The 18,679-nt window shown below is 41.8% G+C and overlaps 1 protein-coding gene across 5 annotated transcripts in view; it reads right to left on the reverse strand.

Moving 5' to 3' along the window:
* FBXO38 (F-box protein 38) overlaps positions 1-18,679 on the reverse strand; it is a 1,054,306-nt gene that overhangs the window by 232,862 nt on the left and 802,765 nt on the right. For all 5 annotated transcript variants that reach the window (XM_069651425.1, XM_069651428.1, XM_069651424.1 and 2 more), the window contains exons 16-19: positions 16,070-16,170; positions 14,588-14,690; positions 12,642-12,808; positions 8,037-8,182 (exon numbers count right to left, since the gene is read on the reverse strand). In XM_069651425.1, the coding sequence (XP_069507526.1) occupies positions 8,037-8,182; positions 12,642-12,808; positions 14,588-14,690; positions 16,070-16,170 (517 nt within the window). The remainder of the gene's footprint in view (positions 1-8,036; positions 8,183-12,641; positions 12,809-14,587; positions 14,691-16,069; positions 16,171-18,679) is intronic.

Below are 18,679 nucleotides of genomic sequence, written 5' to 3' on the forward strand. Positions count from 1 at the left end.
AAAAATGGTAATAAATAAACAATATAAAAAGTAAAAGATAAATAAATTGTAGTAAATACAACCTAGGGCTCTGGGATTCTCTGCATACAGTGCACTGTGGACAAAATGAAATGTACAACTAGTTACAAATAAGATAAAAACCATAACCTCGCTGTTATTATGGGTTGTACATTTCATGCCGTAGTGCATCGCCTAGTTAAATAGCTCACTCGAATGTTAACAATATGTGGATTGAGGTGTGGAGACACATTGTGTAAAATAAATGAAAAAGATCTGTGCCTAAATTCACGCTGTTTCTATCGAAGAAAACAACTAAGATCGAGTTCTTCATTTATCCTATTAGGAGATAATGAGTCAAGTCTATCGATCCAGAATGCTTATTTCTGGGCTCGCCATGTTTTAATGTCACGAGTAAAGCCTTTGGTAGGTATCACTTCAAGTATTAGAAACCTTAGTTTGATAACTGAATGTCCGTTATCATTGAAATGTCTTGCAACAGCCGACATTCTGTTCTTGTTCCTAATGTTTGCTTTATGTTCATTCATCCTGATGCGGATTTGGCATGAGGTCTCTTCCACGTAGTATTTCCCACAGGGACATTTAATCGCATAGATAACGTTCTCAGATAAACATGTGGCGTGTTGTTTCAATATAATCTTCTCTCCTGTTCTTGGATGCGTAACTCTATTACTTTTAATGATGTTATCACAATTACCGCAGCTCATGCATGAGTGTGTTCCAGGAAATTTGTCCGGTCTGGTTGGAGGTGCCTTGCCTCTGGTGCTCACTAGCATGTTGCGAAGATTGCTTCTCTTCTGATATGCGAATACTGGCGGTGTGGGAAATAATATTGCGGTTCTTAAATCGCTGGTAAGCACATTCCATCTTTTGTGTATAATGGCCTTGATCTGCTTGCTTTGAATAGAGTGTTTGGTTACAAACACCAGCTTGGGGCTATCTTTTTCAGATCTTTTGACAAGTAATTGTTCTCATTCTTGTACGTCTGTTTTATTTCGAGCGGTTGTTCAATCTGCTTCTGGATAGCCTCTTAGTTGTAGTTTTTCTTGTAACTTCTGGAGCTGTGCATGACAATCCTCTGGATCGCTGACTATCCTTTTTATCCGCAACATTTGTCCATCAGGTAAATTGCGTAGTCTCTTAGGAGGGTGAAAACTCATACGATGTAGCAAATTGTTGCGATCTCTATGTTTAGTGTAAAGGGTGGTATTTATTCTGTTGTCTTGAATAACTGTTTGTACGTCCAAATAGTGAATATTGGGATCACCTATTTCAAGTGTGAATTGGATACGTTGATCGATTCCATTTAGAAACACGAGGAACTCCTGAAGGTCATTCTTGCTCCCTGTCCATACCCCAAAGATGTCGTCTATGTACCGAACCCATGTTTTAAGGTGATGTTTCCACCTTGGGTTGTTCAACACATGTGTGGTTTCAAACTGGTACATAAAGCAATTGGCGTATGCCGGTGCCATCATGGCACCCATGGCTGTTCCTGATATTTGTGTGTAGTATTTACCATCGTATTTGAAGCATGAATTTTTCTAAATGAAATCGAGAAGAATAATGAGGAATTCTTTGTTGGCTCCAATTTCTGTTTGAAGTAGTAAGGCTTCGACCGCTTGTTGTCCGAGATCGTGTGGGATTCTGGTGTGTAGGCTAACAACATCAATCGTGTATAGTATATCTTCTGTAGTGAGAGAGATGGTGTCCAATATTCTGATGAAATGGGTGGTATCCTTCACTTACGTGCTTGTAGATTGAATAATGGGCTGGAGGAAAAAGTCTATGTAGGTCCCAAGAGGTTGCAAAAGGCTATTCGTCGCTGCCACGATCGGTCTCCCAGGTGGGTTATCCAGACATTTATGTACTTTTTGGCAAAGTATATAAGTGAGGCATCACAAGATATGCAGTACATAAATATGCTTTGGTTTTTATACTGATCCATTCATCTTCAACTGCCCTATCCAGAATTTCTTCTAGTTTTCTTTTGATGTTTGGTGTTGGATCTTGCTGTAGTAGCTTATAAAGTTGATATAAAGTTGTAATTTGCTCATGACGTTATTGTTATTACTCTATTTTGTTGTTCCAATGTACAGTGCCTTGGTGTAAAGCGCTCTATAAATAAATAAAATCAATCAATATCTGATAGTTGCCGTAGGCATTCTTGGTGATACTGTTCTGTATCTTGAATTACAATTGCTCCCCCTTTGTCTGCTGGTCGGACGGTCATCGAGTCGTCAGCGAATAAACATCTGATTTGTGATAGTTCACCTCTGTTGAGGTTAGACCTTTTAGGAGTGTGGAATTGAATCTTCTTTCGGTCACTTAGTACCATCTTTTGGAAAATGTCTATTGCAGGTACATTAATCTGGGGACAAAAGATACCGTTAGGTTTGAATTCAATGTATTCAGAGGTGGTCGTGGGTGCCATGGTGGATGGTGTTGTCTCAGCGAAGAATGTTTTCAATTTCAATTTGCGAACTAATTTGTATAATTTGACTTGCGTTTGAAACCTTTTGATGCTGTAAATTGGTACAAATTTTAATCCTTTCTCGAGAGTCTGTATCTCATGGTTAGAGAGAATCCTTTTGGAAAGATTGACTACTAGGTGCGATTCATTTGTAACCTTGTTAGCATTCCTTGATTTCTTCTTTCTCCCCCTCCTTATCCTCTTCCTCTGTCTAAAAAACTGGTGTTGGTTGTGCGTTTGGGCTGCGTTGGTCTAGTTGTACTGATGTACTGGCTGTTTGGTGGTCTGTAGCTGTGTCTTCTTGCTCAGGAACGTCTGATTTGGAGCTACTATTGCCACTTGTGGGTTTGTTGGGACGTGTGCCTTGCTGTTGATATTTATCAGCCCAGGTATAAACTTCGTTATTGAGATAGTCAAAAGTGTCTCAGCGAAACTTCCTTATTTTTCGAGCCTCTAGGTCCTCCTGATAACTCTCTAACTTCTTATTGGTATCTACTAAGATCTCGGCAAAAGATTCTGCATCAGTGATTTCAGTGATGTCCTTGGAAAGGTTCTCAATTTCTTTCTCGAGTTGTTCAATATTCCCTGACAGCTCTTGTATCGTCAATAGGATTAAGTCGAGTGAGCATCTATTTAAGATTTGCTCCCATTTTTCAACAAATGTCTTGCTTTCTTTACCAAATGTAGGACGTAAAGGGATTCGTAAACCTCTGGGTATCTTTTGGGCTTTGTAGTACCTGCTCAATGTCACTGCGTGTAATTTGCGGTTGATCAACTTTCTGATGTTGTATTCTAATAAAATCCGAGTCATGGTAGAGTGGATGAGTAGTCTAGGCTTATCCGCTTGAAAAGTGTGAGAGTGGTCTAGGGCTACAAAGATAGGCTACCAGCAATAATTAATGTCAGTAAGTATCACAAATACAATGTCAGTAAGTATCACAAATACAATTATTTATTAGACCTTTTCTGAACACACATCAAGATGGATTTCTAGAACCTTGCTGGGTGAAGAGATTTTAGCATGCCACCATAGTTATGATCAACAAGGAGCTGCGAGAGGGTAGCCAAAACCTAATCAAGGTGGAAAGGAGAGCGGTCAAGGCTTAGTCTCAGGAGAGCGTGAGTGGGGGCAGAGGCCCTCAATGTGTCCACACAGTACGTCATACAATGATTCAATTTAGACAGTCGGTTATAACAATACAGTCCTTTATTTTAAGCCTTATGAACACTGTGGAAAATGAATCCAACAGGTAATATCGCACAACGCTCTATAATACAACTATATACACAAATATATACAATCACCATAGGATCAAATATAAATCCAATACCTTAATCAAGCAAAGCAGGTAAGTTAGAAGCAGTAATGATGGGAGCTTATCATAAGAGCAATATCTTATGTTTATATTTCCAAACCATAAGATGAATGGGGCCTTGTGTTTCTCAGGAGTATGAACTTTGTTTAGAAACAATGCAATGGGCTTCTGGTGGTGATAGTTTCAAACGATTTCCAAGTCATACAATAATTTTACCATAGGTAAGTACACATTCTCCTTTCTTCCAGATGCAAGGCTAACACAGGGGCAAGATACGCAACCCAGGTTCAATTACCAAAGATGAGTGGAATGTAGCTAGAAGACAAATGACTTGTTCCCAAAGTTATCCTATGGATGGACGACGGGGGCGGAGGACGACACAGGCACACTGATGCTTACTTACCCACCAGACTCCGATATTCACAGATCTCTTTGTGGATCATCTGAGGGATATGGGAGGAGGAGGGGGGGGTTCACTGGGGTCTCTACCTTCTGCCATTTGTTCCAGTGAGAGGTGCCCAGGAGTTGTGGGTTCGAGGACTCAAGAATAGCTGTCAAGGTCCTCATTTTGTCCGAGATTCGAACTGGAAGCATATCCAAGCTCACCAATGGTAAGACTCTGCACCATTCAAACAGCCAGTCGTTGTCCAATCAGGGACAAATACTGGTTTCACAGTATCCCCAGTAGCAGACTTTCTGGCACCAAGTATGTGGACTGGAACTAGAAAGTTCCAGCCCCTTCCTGGGCCACACACAGAAAGGCGCACTAGCCAGTAAAAGCTGCTCTCTTCCCGGACAAGTGCAGTGTTAGGCAAAGATTGAATGCAGTACCCTCTGGGAACACTACAAGAAACTATGACTACAGGTATAGGCAACCCAACCTTTGGTATAAGCTTGTACTACACAGTTCTGGTAGCGTGTTGAGCAGCCAGGCTTATCTCAAGAGGGGAAATGTGAGCTGTAGTGGAGTTTCACAATTACAGGTATTCAAATAAACTCTTAAACTCAAGGTTTCTTGCATAAACAATTAATAATTTATCAGTCAGTTATAAAGCCTTCTTCAGAAGGGAGCAATAGAATAGTAACACATAAATATACTTCAATACTGTAACACTGTTATCACTACATATTATCCCCACCAAAAATATCGCCGTATATATGGTAGTCTGGAACAGCCATAGGCAATATCTTTTGGGGGGGATCATTTTTGGGGTTTTTGGAAGCAGGGATTCCGGGGGTGTTCCCTGCTCCTTTAAAAATAATGCTGGGGTTGCGGGGGTGTCCCCAGCAGGTTCCATGCCTTAATATCGCCACAAAAATATGGCAATATTTTTGTATGGCAATATTTTTGCGGGGATATTAACACATGGAACCTGTACACTCTGAGTTTCTGAATCAGACAAGACCCTTTTGGGATGGTGCACAGAAACAACCTACACCCACAGGTGACTTCATTAACAAGGGTGCTGGGGACATTAATATCTTACTGTTGGCATTCAGAATACTCTTCAGAAGTAAAAGGCAAAGGTTATTAGAACACAAATGGAAAAGTCTTTGCACAAGTTCTTAGAGGAGTCAGATAAACAAGAAGAATCAAATGTAGGGCCACAAGCTGATTAGACTTGTGAGTTGTAGAGGTTACAGACACTTCCACAGTAAGAGGTAAATTCTCTTAGACTTGTTTTACAGTACCTTGGTAAAGCAGCTGAAGACTTTGGTTCCTGTGCAGCTGTGCAGAGCTCACTGTTCCTGGCCTTCCGTTGTGGGGACAAGGGCGAGGTCGTTGGGGGACTCTTGCACTGCACTGGCATGGACAAAGCTGGCAAGCGGCAAATTTTACTTTCAGTGGCTGTTTGCGTTTCAGCTCCTTGCGGTACAGCAAATGGCAATAAGCATGGTTCCTGGATGTCAAGGTGGACTTTCCTCACATCCGAGGTCCCGCACTCGACTGAGCGGGGTCAGGCTTTGTCAGTCCTGCTTCGTGGGAGTCCGGAGGATCTTCCAAAAGCTTAGGCCAGCTTACAAGTAATTCACACAATATGGTGTCCCTCTCCCTGGCTCTATGGTTTCCTGCAGCAACCGTGAGGAAATGCAACCAGCTCAGAGATGCGTGTCCAGGTGGCTTACTTGAGAGTTGATTGGTCCCACCAACGCAAAAGGGAGAAGTCGTCCTTGCAGGGGTTTCTCTGTCAATGCGAACTTGGCAAGTAGTCACTGCAGCAAGGCTTCACTGGGCAAACCAATGGTCCAGGAGTTGCTGCAGGCGTCCTCTTCAAGCTCTTCTTCGGTTCCTTTGTCCAGTGGTCGACTTTGCCTTCCAAGCCAAAAGACTCTCCTTTTATTCAGTTCTCTCCCATTCATTCCAGCCTAGCTGTCCCACCAGGGTAGCTATCCCTGCCGGACAGTCAGCTAGCCAATCACCACAGAGTGCATTTGGATCTCCTAGGAGACCAAGCACGGGGAGTTTCGGGCACCTCCCTCACTTCCTGCCTACCCCAGACACTCTGGAGCCAGAGGCGGGTTTCACTCCTGAAGCCTGCCAAAGGAGAATGAACAAAGAATAAACCTGGTTTGGCGCACAGAGAAAAACTCTAGAAGGACCATTCCGCAAAGACCTGGTGAAAAAAGAAGACCGGTCACCATTTTAGCAAAGATGGCTGGATGCCATTTTGAAAAAGATGGCTCCCACGGTTAACTTTACTGGGTCCATGAAGGGTCGCGGTAAATGCAAATCAGTCAATGGAGGAAAGGGGAACATAAAAAAATGTTACATGAGCATTTAAACACAGGGGATACTAAGTAACCCCTCCAGCACTCTATTGTACAATAAGGTGCTGGGTCTAGCAAGTACAATGCTAAGTAAAGTCAATTTCACTTTACTGCTCTGGGAAACAGTAGTTGATCCCAGAGAAGGCATTTAAACATTGGGAAGTCTGGAAGGCTTCCCTGTGGCACTGCACTGAAGGTGCTTTGTGACACCATTGTAAAAGATGATGCCTATGGAGTTGGTTAGACCCCATAACCAAAAAGAAACACGGTGTATAAAAAAAATCACATTAAAACACATGAGAGAGAAAGGGTCTCTTTCCCCAGGTAAAAAAAATCAAGTCCTCAAAATCCAGCAAAGTTGTTGGGGGTCCCCCAACATACATTACCTTATAAGGACTTTCTGGACCTGAAGTCCAAACTACAATATAGCTATAAAATAAGCACAAATCTCGTGGCATGGCCATTCTATGACACTAGCCACGTTTAGTAGCCATACACGGTAAACGTGCACACCAAAAATGATGGCAAAACAGTAAAAATGTAACTGCTGCCACCAGCTTCTCATTAGGCACCTATAAATAATCAAAAAGTCTGTGTAAAAAGATAAGGTGAATCAAAAGTATCATTGCAATGCATGGTAAGATACTTTGTGTAATATAAAAACACAAGAACTCAAAAAGGGAAACAGTTTCCCAGTACTGATACTCTGAAGGACTGATCAGTTTCCCCATAACATGTGAGCAGACAAGTCAGGTCAGGTTAAAAACAGAGCAAAAACAATGGGAGGGAAAGTTGCAAAAAATAAAATCTTGCCCAACACCACACTGAGCATTAAACAAAATCACAGTTAAGTAATGTAATATAAAACATCACATATATAAACATCCCCCATTAGAATTAACATTTCATACGAATTAAATACCAGTCAACAGGAAAAACAGGCATTAGTGGGGAAGCCCTTACAACTAAACACATGTGCATGTAAGGCATTCTCAAACTACCTGCTCTAAAGGGTCGGTTGATATGGGCTCAAAGAGACCGGTTGTTGTCTAACCGATGCAGATTCGAAGCCTCCATCAAAGTCCGATCATTCGTTCTGGGTTGTGGTGAATCTTACAATTCTGACAGTAAAATAAATAAACAGCAGCGGGCACAGTCGCTATGAGGTACTGTGGATGCCGATGTAGTGTAGTTGACACCCGCTTTGCCTTTTGCAGTAAACCACGTACAACACTGTGGCCAAACACAAGATGCTGGAATATGTCTAGCACATGATTCTAAAAGATTCAAAAGTAACGCGTATATGGGGAAGGGTTTAAAAATAGATATTGAAGGATTTTTTTTTTACTTCGAGGACGTGCAGTTTGCTTTCTCCCAGTCATGAAAGACAACCTTCCACAGTAAGACCAGGGGATAGTTCCTGGGGAGTACATTGCAGATTCCCACTATGAAATACTCACTGATTGACGTTTGCGATCGTGTCCATCCAGCTTCGAATGCGCACCTTGTTTCGCACGTTTGGAGGGTTGCTGAACTCGTGAATCAGACAGATGTGATATGGATATGGTCCGCTGAAGATCGTTTTTTCTAAAGTCAATGTGTCCACCTATTGAATCAATTAAAGTGTGGGTTAATGGTGGGTGAAAACTGATCAACATGCAACCAATGTAATTTAAACATTGGCTTAAAACTAATGATGGACACATAATATTTCAGTCGCGTCATATACCCATCCAATCAGATTCCCTTAAGAAAGCTTTGAACAAATGAGGGGCGCAAGTTGAGAAACATGTAACATTGGTGGAAGGAGTGATGTTGAATTAACCAAATCCCCGTATATGAAAACATGCTTTATTCGTCAAAACGGAAAATACTTTAATCTAACGTTAAAGAAGACATGGTGTATTCCATTTCCAGACAATTACTAACAAAGTTACTGCAAAGCCACAATGTGAATAGACATTAAATCACCAGCGTGTGACCATATTGTACTAATTAACTAGAAACCAAGTGAGGAGTAAGAGCGGCACACCTTGAATGAGCATAGATGCAAGGTGTGTTGATAATGCCGGCATCTTTGTCTATATCAAAACAACATTTCATGATGGGTTCCTTAAGCTACATGAGTAATGAGTTTTTACTTAAAATAATATCACGCCCATGTAAATCACAATTATGAGTCACCATGTAATATGCATTTATACGGGCATGTCATTTTATATTGGGACAATAAGTACAATTTAGATCCATTTAAAGTGCAATAATTAATTGCTGAATCACAATTTTGAAGCAGGCATCTTCTCTGCAGGTAGCTTGGTATCGCTGAAAACGTAAGGTTCCAAGATCACGATAGCCTTGCCCGAGCAAGCTAATAAATAGCACAATCAACTGCTTGCACAGCCGGGTTGCAAGTTAAAAACAATTAACGAGAAACAAGCAGGTATAATACAACAGGACCTGATTTAACCATGCAGCGCATTGGTCAAACGTTTCAACGGGTAGAGTGCAAATTTAGAGAAATCTGAAAAATGAACACACCGAGTTAACCTCATTCAAAGGCTCGTAGATGGCAAACTGAAAAACTAACAGTCAATCGTTATGTACGAATTTGCTTATTTGGCATGCATTTAAAAAAAGCAAATCTCCTGTGTTAGGACAGTTTTTCTAAAGTCCACCCAACAGCCTTTATAAAACAGAGATCGAAATTAAGCTCTGGTAAGCAGGAGGTAAAAGCAGCTCTTTCCAGCATTAACCAGTGACCAGGAGCTACCACTGAGGAGCTAGTATATAGCGTTCCGCAAATTACCTTACACAGGATACATTTCGATCCCTGTAAAACTCTACCTTGGGCAATACAGAACTCTAGACAGTATAGTGGTACCTATGGAAGAGCAGTCAGGCTTATATTGTAATTATAATGGGTTATTTATAACGTGCTTAATACCCAGAGGTTTCTAAGCGCGTCCCCGGATATAGAAACTACGATGCTCCGCGTCACCTTGCTTCCAAGACGAGTGTGTTTCCCATATTAGGAGGCAGAGAGGGCTTTAGGAAGGAACGAAGAACTTGTAGCATTCATATGGTTGAAAGAAACACTTATGCACTGATGTATTGTAAAAATAGAGGTTTATTGTACATATAACACACAGGAAAAGAGAATTCTTTATTAAGGTAAGTACTATTAGAAGTCAAACACAATATAAACAAACAATACTTATGGTAAGTAAACCAAACTATAAAGACATTTAGAATGGCACTACGCTATTCAAGGAGAGTAAAACCCAGTGTTACACATTTAGAATGGCAGTATGCAATTCAAGGTAAGTCCAAACACATTAGTAGACTTTTAGAGTAGCAGTTAGAAATTCAAGGAAAGCAAACCCTATTGGTAATAAACAATGCCACTTATTCAGTTTCACGAATGATATAGTTATACCAACATTAATTTTTAGAATAATGCAACAATTCCAAAATAAGCAAGCAATTGTCAATTACTTTTCGTAATGGCAGCAAGAACTCAGTATTACACATTTGGAATGGCATTACACAATTCAGGGTGAGTAAAACCCTATTGCTAGTAAACCTTTAGACTTATACTATTTCAGGAATATGTAAGGCACACCAACATTACTTTTTAGTAGAATGGAACTCAATTCAAAGGTAAGTAAATAACCTAGTAATACTTTTAAAAATGGCAGAAAGCAACTTAAAAGGTACGTAGTGGCTTTGTAACACTTGTAACTTATTCTATTTCAGGAATATTTAGTTACAGCACCAAAACATAGGAAGTAAGACCTTTGGAAAACTTGTTATAATTTCTTCAGAAGTCCAGCCCTAATCTAGGGCATGAGTGTTCTCAGAGGCAGAAGGGGTCACTGGTGGCCTAGAGGACAGCTGTATGCAGGACAAGATGAGGCACAACTGTAAGAAAGTCAGAGTTCCAGAGGATTTCTTGTCTAACAAGTAACAGGCCTTACAGTCGGTAGAAGTGTTCAGGGACTTCGTAGAAGGCTCTCTACATGCGTTCCAGCATTAGGTCTGGGTGAAAGGTATGGGAAAACTCTCAAAGACATGAATCACCACACTAGCCACACTGAAGCGACACAAAGGCTTTAGGTAAGTTTTACTTCAAGCCACACAGTACCTCAGCAGTGAAGATGATGTTGCAGACTGATGCCTTCACAATGCAGCAGAGGACCTGGTCTATGGATTCGTGGTCGTGGTGGCGAAAGAAAGAACAATGGATGCGAACTTGCAGCAGCAGTCGACAGTAAAGGCTCTGAGTAAAGGATTCTTCGGTGCTTCTCGCGGCTCTGTGTATTTAGATGTCCGTTTCAAGGTACCAGATGAAGGATGGTCGTCACCTGATCGATTCGCCTGGCTATCTGTCTAGCACTCTGGTGAGGGGAGTTCAAGGAGTGCAATCTTGCTTCTGATGGTTCAACAGAAGTCCACCAAAGTTTCACCTCGAGGTGCCAGGGTATTGGCGGTTTGCAGACCAGGAAGGTCGTGGGATGGCTCGAAATGCAAGTCTTCTTAAGACTGATTGATCCCACTAGTCTGAGTCAGAACCGTCATATTCAGGACTCCTCCCCCATGGAAGAAGGGGTCAACACAGGCAGCAGTTACACAGATGCCATCTGAGGTTGCGGGAAATAGCTACACCAGTCTTCTCTTCTTCATCGGATTCAGCTCCAGTGGACGACTTGTCTTCAGCTTCCAGATACAGGCCATTTTCCAGGAACCTAGCCAATCAGCACAGATGCTGCATTCAAACCAGTTGGAACTGGTTCCAGGCAGGCATGCCAAAAGACAAGTACTGCAGAGTTTCGGACGCCTCCCTCACTTCCTGTCTTCACACACTTAGGTGCATCAGTGGCCTTCTCAAAGAACTCCAGTAGAAGACAAAAGTTAAACCAAGACCTTCCCCACCCAGGACGGCAGAAGATGGACCAAGAAAGGACTATCACAAGAGAAATGACAAAAAAAGAATACAGCAACCATTCTAGGTCAATGGTGACCCTTCTATGCATTACTGTGGCTGTGAACACAGCCTAAGAGTACAAATCATGCAAAAGGCAGTAGAAATGTATGCTTGTCACTGTAACAGAAATGTTACATGAGCACTGAGAAAGGGGATACTATCTATCTCCTCAGCACTTCACATAGGGAGGGGTGCGCTGATCTCACAATGGGGATTGTAGAAAGGATACAAAGTATCCTCCACCCTTGGGAACAGTAGTTCACACAAGGTAATTCATAAAAAATAAAAACGGAAGGCCAAAGGGCTCCAAGCAACATTGCACAGAAAGTGCAGCGTGCTGCAATAGTAAAATGTAGATGCGCAAAATGTTATATAGGAAATTATGATTCCAAAAATAAAGTATGGAGAGTCACAAAAACTTCCATAAAATGGGTAAAAGAAAGGGTGAATGGGGAAAAAGGTTCCCAACTCACTCAGGGGGTCTCGCATGTGAAGGTGATTTGGCATATAAATGAAAATCTATCCTGCATTAAAAGTCTCCAACCCAGATCATCTTTGTAGTTCACAGAAGTTACGCACTTGCACTTCCAAGGATATAGGATTGTTTTTTCTGTGCAGGGAGAACAAAATATTATGGCACCCAGTGAAATATATCTTCAGTGAATTTTAAAACCACAAATTCAAGTACCATTGCACGTGCAAATGATTGTATGGGGCTGTAGCTAAAGAAAAATACGTGAGAAGTGAAGAGAAATATTGTTAGGATATGTAATATTGATATTAATACCGGAAAAGAAGGCTTCCGACAGACTTCCTTTAGCTTTGTTGTTCAGTGACATGGCCCTTAGGGCTTTTCTTTACAGTCAGCAACACATTAGTCTTGTATGTATTCCTACAAGCCAACCTGTTTGGATTGTGCTCATGTTTTTATACACTACAGAAAGACATATTGCCTGCACATCAGCATTAATAACTGCCCTCATGGCTCAGTTAAACCTGTGAAGATTTCAACTCTCTCTAAGCAAACAGATCGCATTTCAAAGCAGAAGAAATGTACAGGGAAGGGGGGTGTAAGGTATACCTGATGCATGGGCCGAAGGTAGACTATGCGGTTCCTCTCCGGAGGCATCCTCAGAATGTGGTCCAAGACTTGCTCTATGTTCAGCTTCTTGCATTGGGCATAGTCAAATCGGTTCACTATTGGTGCATTCTCAACCTTCAAGTGTTTCAACACACGACATCTTGTAGCTGGTCATCAAACACAAAGAAAAATACCAAATAACTAAAATCGGCAGCATCAAACACAGAACATGGGCACAGCATCCTGCACCTGAGTAGTTGGCTGCAATGAGACCCTTTTACTCATGCTGCACTTAAGGCAGTTGCCAAAGTCAGCAGTTTGGAAAGCTTGAGACAAAATATTAAAACATGTGCAATGTGGCTGGAAACTACATATGACAAAACATGGTGCAAGGTAATAGGGTATCAGACCATGGAGGCTTGTGCTGGGCATTTGATACAACGAATGTCTGCAAGCGCACCACAGACTCATCTAATTCATCCACACAATGCAATATGGGAATACAAAGACAAAGTGCTCAGAAGGGCAGGCTTACCAACCGATAACATGATCAAGACTGATTTACCTAAGGCTGGTACTCCTCTACAATGCAACAAATGGGCTAAAGAAGATTAGTTTAGACGGCCGCCAAGAGCAAGGCCATTTGGTATGATTAAGTAAACGCCTTTCATCCGTAGGGTTTTGGTATTAATGTGTCTCCCTAAGTGAGAAAGCGGGTGCCAGAACAATTTGTGGGCTAGGAATAAAGCTGTACCTTACTAACGAGACTGAACAGAGTCAAAACAAGTCTGGGGTTCTTGTTCAGGGGGGGGAAGCGGCCTAGCAGTTGGGGCTGGACAACTCCCATGGCTAGCAGGAAGGGTACTGATTTGTGGTCTGGACGGCTGCCAAAACAATGCCAATGCTTATCATAGCCTTCTACACATTCCTCACTTTTTGGCGTTACCCGTTTACCTTAAATATCTGCACAAAGGAGGCCCTCGTGCAACCCAAAGAGCTGAAAGACTTCCAATTGGCTGGGGATTCTGTTGCCCCAAGGCACACATTCAATTTAGTGAATCAATATTCAAATATGGCAAAGTGCTGTTTTCAAAGATATGAACTCCTTCTGAGACTTTTGAAGATATTTGTTGGCAATGGACTGAAGTCACTGGACTAACCACTGGAAAAGTAGAGCCATTCTTCTGTAGGGATAAACAAGATAGTGCATTTTGTGGAACAGTGGTATCCGCCACGTCGTCGTATGGGCTGGATGGTCCAATAAAATGGGGAGTCTTCAAGTCAGGGCAGTAAAACACAGTAACACAAACATGTTGCATATAATTTAGCTCACATAAAAATGTGCATGTCAGCCGAGTACGAGATAAAAGGGAGTGGGCCGGCCCCACTTAATTCCTCATGTAAGCTTATAAGTGACAGACTAATGGCAAGTTTCATTAAGGGGATGCATGTCTCTATTATATATACAGTGTGTCAGAAGGTGTGGGCAGACGGTGGTCTATTTATAATATTCATGCATCTATAGGGCAGCATTAAATGCAAATGGCACACGTACATCAATCTATTACATTCATGTTTTCTGATATATCAACTCAATGAACTTAAGGATTACTATGAATTGGTGAAAGAAAGAACTTAAAAAGAAAAAGGCATAACAGAACACAATTGGTTTTATCTCACTGTAAATATGCATCAAAGAATGAAACCATTTTAGAACTGTGTCCTCATCACCATTTTCAGTTAAGTAATATCTACAAATCAGCTTTTAAAACCTGACTCCATTTCGTTTTTATGTTTTATTTTAAATGTGTTGTGTACAGCCTGTTTCCCTCACAATCCGTTACTTGGGCAGAAAAGCAAAGGTAGTAGAGCTGGTAGATTCTTTTAATTGGTTTACACTACACAGTTCACTAAGTTACACGTCGAGATTCGAGGTAGACACCTACCATGTATGAACATCATTTTGGGGCAGTCTTTGAGTACAAGATCAGTGATCCCACAGTTTGTTAACGTGATGCCAACCAAATTCTTGGATTTGAGATTCAAGATCTGTAGAAGGCAAGAAAAAAAAACGATTTGCATGCAGTACAGGAAATTGCAACACGATAAATTCAAAAAGGAAAGATCGCATACATGAAACCTGTCAGAGATGTTAAAGCAAAGAACCAAGCAACCCAAACCTAGCGGACATCAGTCCTGATAGATCAGGAAATGCCAACAAGTATTACAGTTAATATTAACAGTAACCCAAGCAGAAGCAATACTGGAAAAGGAATATTTGAAGTAAACCCAAGAGAGTTACTGAGAAGTCTGGACGAAGAGTCTTGTTTGGAGTATTCATATGTGCATACAACTGTTCCACTGCTCGCAGCTTAGTTTTCGAATAACACAATCCAATAGTTTTTTGTCCCTCATTGTTGTATACCTTGATTCTTGTTAATCAAGGATTTATTTCACAAGTTGCTTAAATTTGAATCAACATATGTTTCATGTAACTTCAATGCACTTTTTCAGCCCACTATAATCTTTACAATGAAACAAAAATAATGTACAATTCATGTGTGTTTTATAAAATAAAAGGACAAGCTGTTTACATAATTATGTTTGCAGAGCAAACTTAGTCCTAAACAATTGGCAGCTCTGCAAAAAAGAGGGGTGGGGATACAGGGTGAATGGCAAAGGAAGGTGTGGGCAATTTAAATGTCTATGAGCTACCTTAAGATATAACATAAACCTAAGATATAAGACACAACTAAATAATTTGTGATGGTGCAGCAGTCAAGAAAATAAATTATGTTTTCTGGTAATAGTAAATCAAGTATATGTATTGTAAACAAAAATAGGGCACATAGCCTTGATCTGCTATTCCTAGCAAACAGATTTACTTTTCTTGCCTGGCCCACCTCCACAGATATTTACTATTTGTCATATGTATATTCACCATCTTCATTGTGTAATGTAAATAAAGTTTCTTCAGAATATTTTGTTATAAAATACAAATGTATTATGTTTCTTTCATCAACTCAAATGTATGACATTTTATATGCAACTCATGACCCAAATCCTTCAAAACATATTAAAATGAACTACATTACAGATCCCTCCTGACTTTTGTTGCAGTGTAGGTGTTACTGCTCTTAACCATATATCCTTGTCTGTACTTGAGTGCCAGTGCATAGCCACCTTTCTGCTGCTCCTTTTCCCGTTGTTTGCTTTATCGTCGGTTGCCAAGGACAACCCCCAGGTGAAATTGTCATAGGCAACATCACAGACAAAAGCAAAAACTCATGTGTATGCGCCTTGGTTGCAGTCAACGCGTACAAGACTGTAAAAGATAATATTTTAAGTAAAGGTGTACAAGAGGACAGTGGGCCCAAGTAACAGGCAGTAATGCTGTGATGGTCGAGGGGTAGGCAGAATTACCATACCTGGATGTGATCATCCTCAATGACAGGGTCACTTGTACTTGTTGACTTATCTGCAGTACGTTTCCGCTTCAGTGCCTGTTTGGGCTTTGGCGTTGTTGCTTCTGAAAATGCAAAGTACAGCAGTTCACATACACTGGATGATTGTGCTCCATCAAAAGAACCAATGTTCACAGCTTCCTATCACTTTGTGCACATGCTTTAAGAACCATAAATACATTATTCTGTGCAAACAAAGCAACCTGTATGTCCACCAATGAAGTGCCAGTTAAGTTCCTTAACGCTTCTCAATAAGAGAAGCTTTCTATTGTGCAATCTGCATTGATATTCTTAAACACCTAAACATTTACACCAATGTGAGGGATATCCGAACACTTATTCAATTAATACAAAATCAATATAGAGAGAACATTTAATTTCCTTAATGACAAAAATAATACATTTTATAAATAAAAACAATAATGAAATTGGGCCTACATGGCTCATTATCTTTTTATTTTATGATCTTAAGAACAAGTTACTTACCAAACTAGTGACGTTTTTTCGAGTGGATGTTCCCCCAAAGTATTCCACATCTTTGACATGTAATGTCCACAGCTGTGTACTTTGGAAACTTTTTCAGCAGAGGGCGTTCTGTGTCGATGGCGTTGGTTCGATGTCCCTTGAAGGCCCTGTCGAGGGTGACGTCACCGGATGTTATTAATAGGACGCACAGCGCCCGTAGCCTCAGTTTATGTTTTTTCCTCCATAACGTGCGACCTGCACATGTCCAATGCCTGCTTGACTGCACATAGCCTTGCGGAAATGTAAGCTGCAATTGCATAGGAAATTCTCCAGAGGGGCAGGCTGGGAGGGAGATGTGGAATACGTTGGAGGACCATCCAATCGAAAGAACGTTACCAGTTTGGTAAGTAACCCATTCTTCAAATGGATTGTGTCCTCCAACGTATGCCACATCTTTGACAGACTCCCAAAGCAGTACCAGAAAACCGGAGAAGGGAAAAGAATTTAGAGTACCCAATCAGATGGCAGAGTAAAGAACTGCCTTACCAAAGGCCATATCTTGACCATGGAGCGTATCCAGGGAGTAATGTTTTACAAAAGGTGTGGACAGAAGCCCATGTGGCTGCATCACAAATGTTCCTAATAGGAACTCCCCGCTGTAGGGCTGTGGAAGTAGCCACGCCCCTAGTGGAATGAGCTTGCAACCCTTCCGGAGGGTCCTTCCTGCCAAACGGTAACATTCAGAAACGGTGAAGATAATCCACCTCGACAAGGTCTATTTTGTAACAGCCTGGCCCAATAGGTGACCAGCATACCCCACAAAGAGTTGATCGTCCATTCTGACCCTGTACATCCTAGAAATATAAAAGCTCAGAGCTCTCCTAGGGTCCAATCTATGGAGCCGCTCCTCTTCCTTACCAGGATGAGGAGGAGGATAGAAAGAAGGAAGAACCACTTTCTGGCTCAAATGAAATTCAGATACCACCCTAGGTAGAAAGGAAGGACGTACCCCAAGTACAACTCTGTCCTTGTGGAACGAAGTAAAGGGCGGCTTAGATGAAAGTGCCTGCAATTCACTCACTCTGCGAGCGGAAGTAATCGCAACCAAGAACACTGTCTTGAAAGACAATCTCAAAGGACATGAGTGCAAAGGTTCAAACGGAGCACCCATTAGAAATTTCAAAACCAAATTCAAATCCCAAACCGGCACCTGGAAAGGGGACGGCAGGAACCCATTAGTCAGCCCTTTAAGAAATTGAGAAATCAAAGGAATCTTAAAATAAGAACATTCTTCAGACGAGCGCTTAAATATAGATAGCGCCGCCAGGTAACCTTTAATGGTACCCACTTGAAGGCCCCTGTGGGCCAAAGAAACTAAGAAAGACAAAACCATAGGAATGGAACACTGAAAACGATCAACATTTTGTCCTCTGCACTAGTCGCAAAACTTACGCCAATGGCAACGGTACAGGGATTTTGTTGCTGGCCTTCTGGCCGAAAGCAACATCTCCATCACATCATCCGGGAGGTCCCAATCCTTATACCTCAACCTTTCAGATACCAAGCGAGAAAGGTTGAGAGTCCTGACCTCTGGATGGAGAACCCGACCCCGATCTCGCGAGAGCAGATCCTCTCGGTAGGGAAGAAGGCATGGAGGGCAGATGGACATTTCTAGAAGGTCCGCTTACCACGCTCTCCTGGCCCAATCTGGAGCAATGAGGATCATGTGGGATCCGAACCTCTAACACTTAAGGAATGACAGGGACTGGAGGAAACGCGTACAGCAGCGAGAACGACCAGTCCACCACGAATGAGTCTCCTAAGGCTCCTCTCGGAGGAAATTCCCTTGTGCAGAATCTCTCGCACTTCCTGTTCGCACTGGTGGCAAAGAGATCCACTTGTGGGGTTCCCCAAAGGGTGAAGATCTCCAGAAGGACTTCCTGAGCCAACTCCCACTCGTGAGAGATCGTGCTCTGCCTGCTCAGAGTGTCCGCCGTCACATTTTCATCTCCGGCCAGATGAACCGACGAGAGAGAAATGCCTTGCTGGAGTGCCCAGAACGAGAGCTGCATTGCCTCTCTTCACAATGGGAGTGACCCCTACCCCCTC

The sequence above is a fragment of the Ambystoma mexicanum genome, chromosome 3p (assembly GCF_040938575.1).
Source record: "Ambystoma mexicanum isolate Mex_15411 chromosome 3p, UKY_AmexF1_1, whole genome shotgun sequence".
NCBI lineage: Eukaryota > Metazoa > Chordata > Amphibia > Caudata > Ambystomatidae > Ambystoma > Ambystoma mexicanum.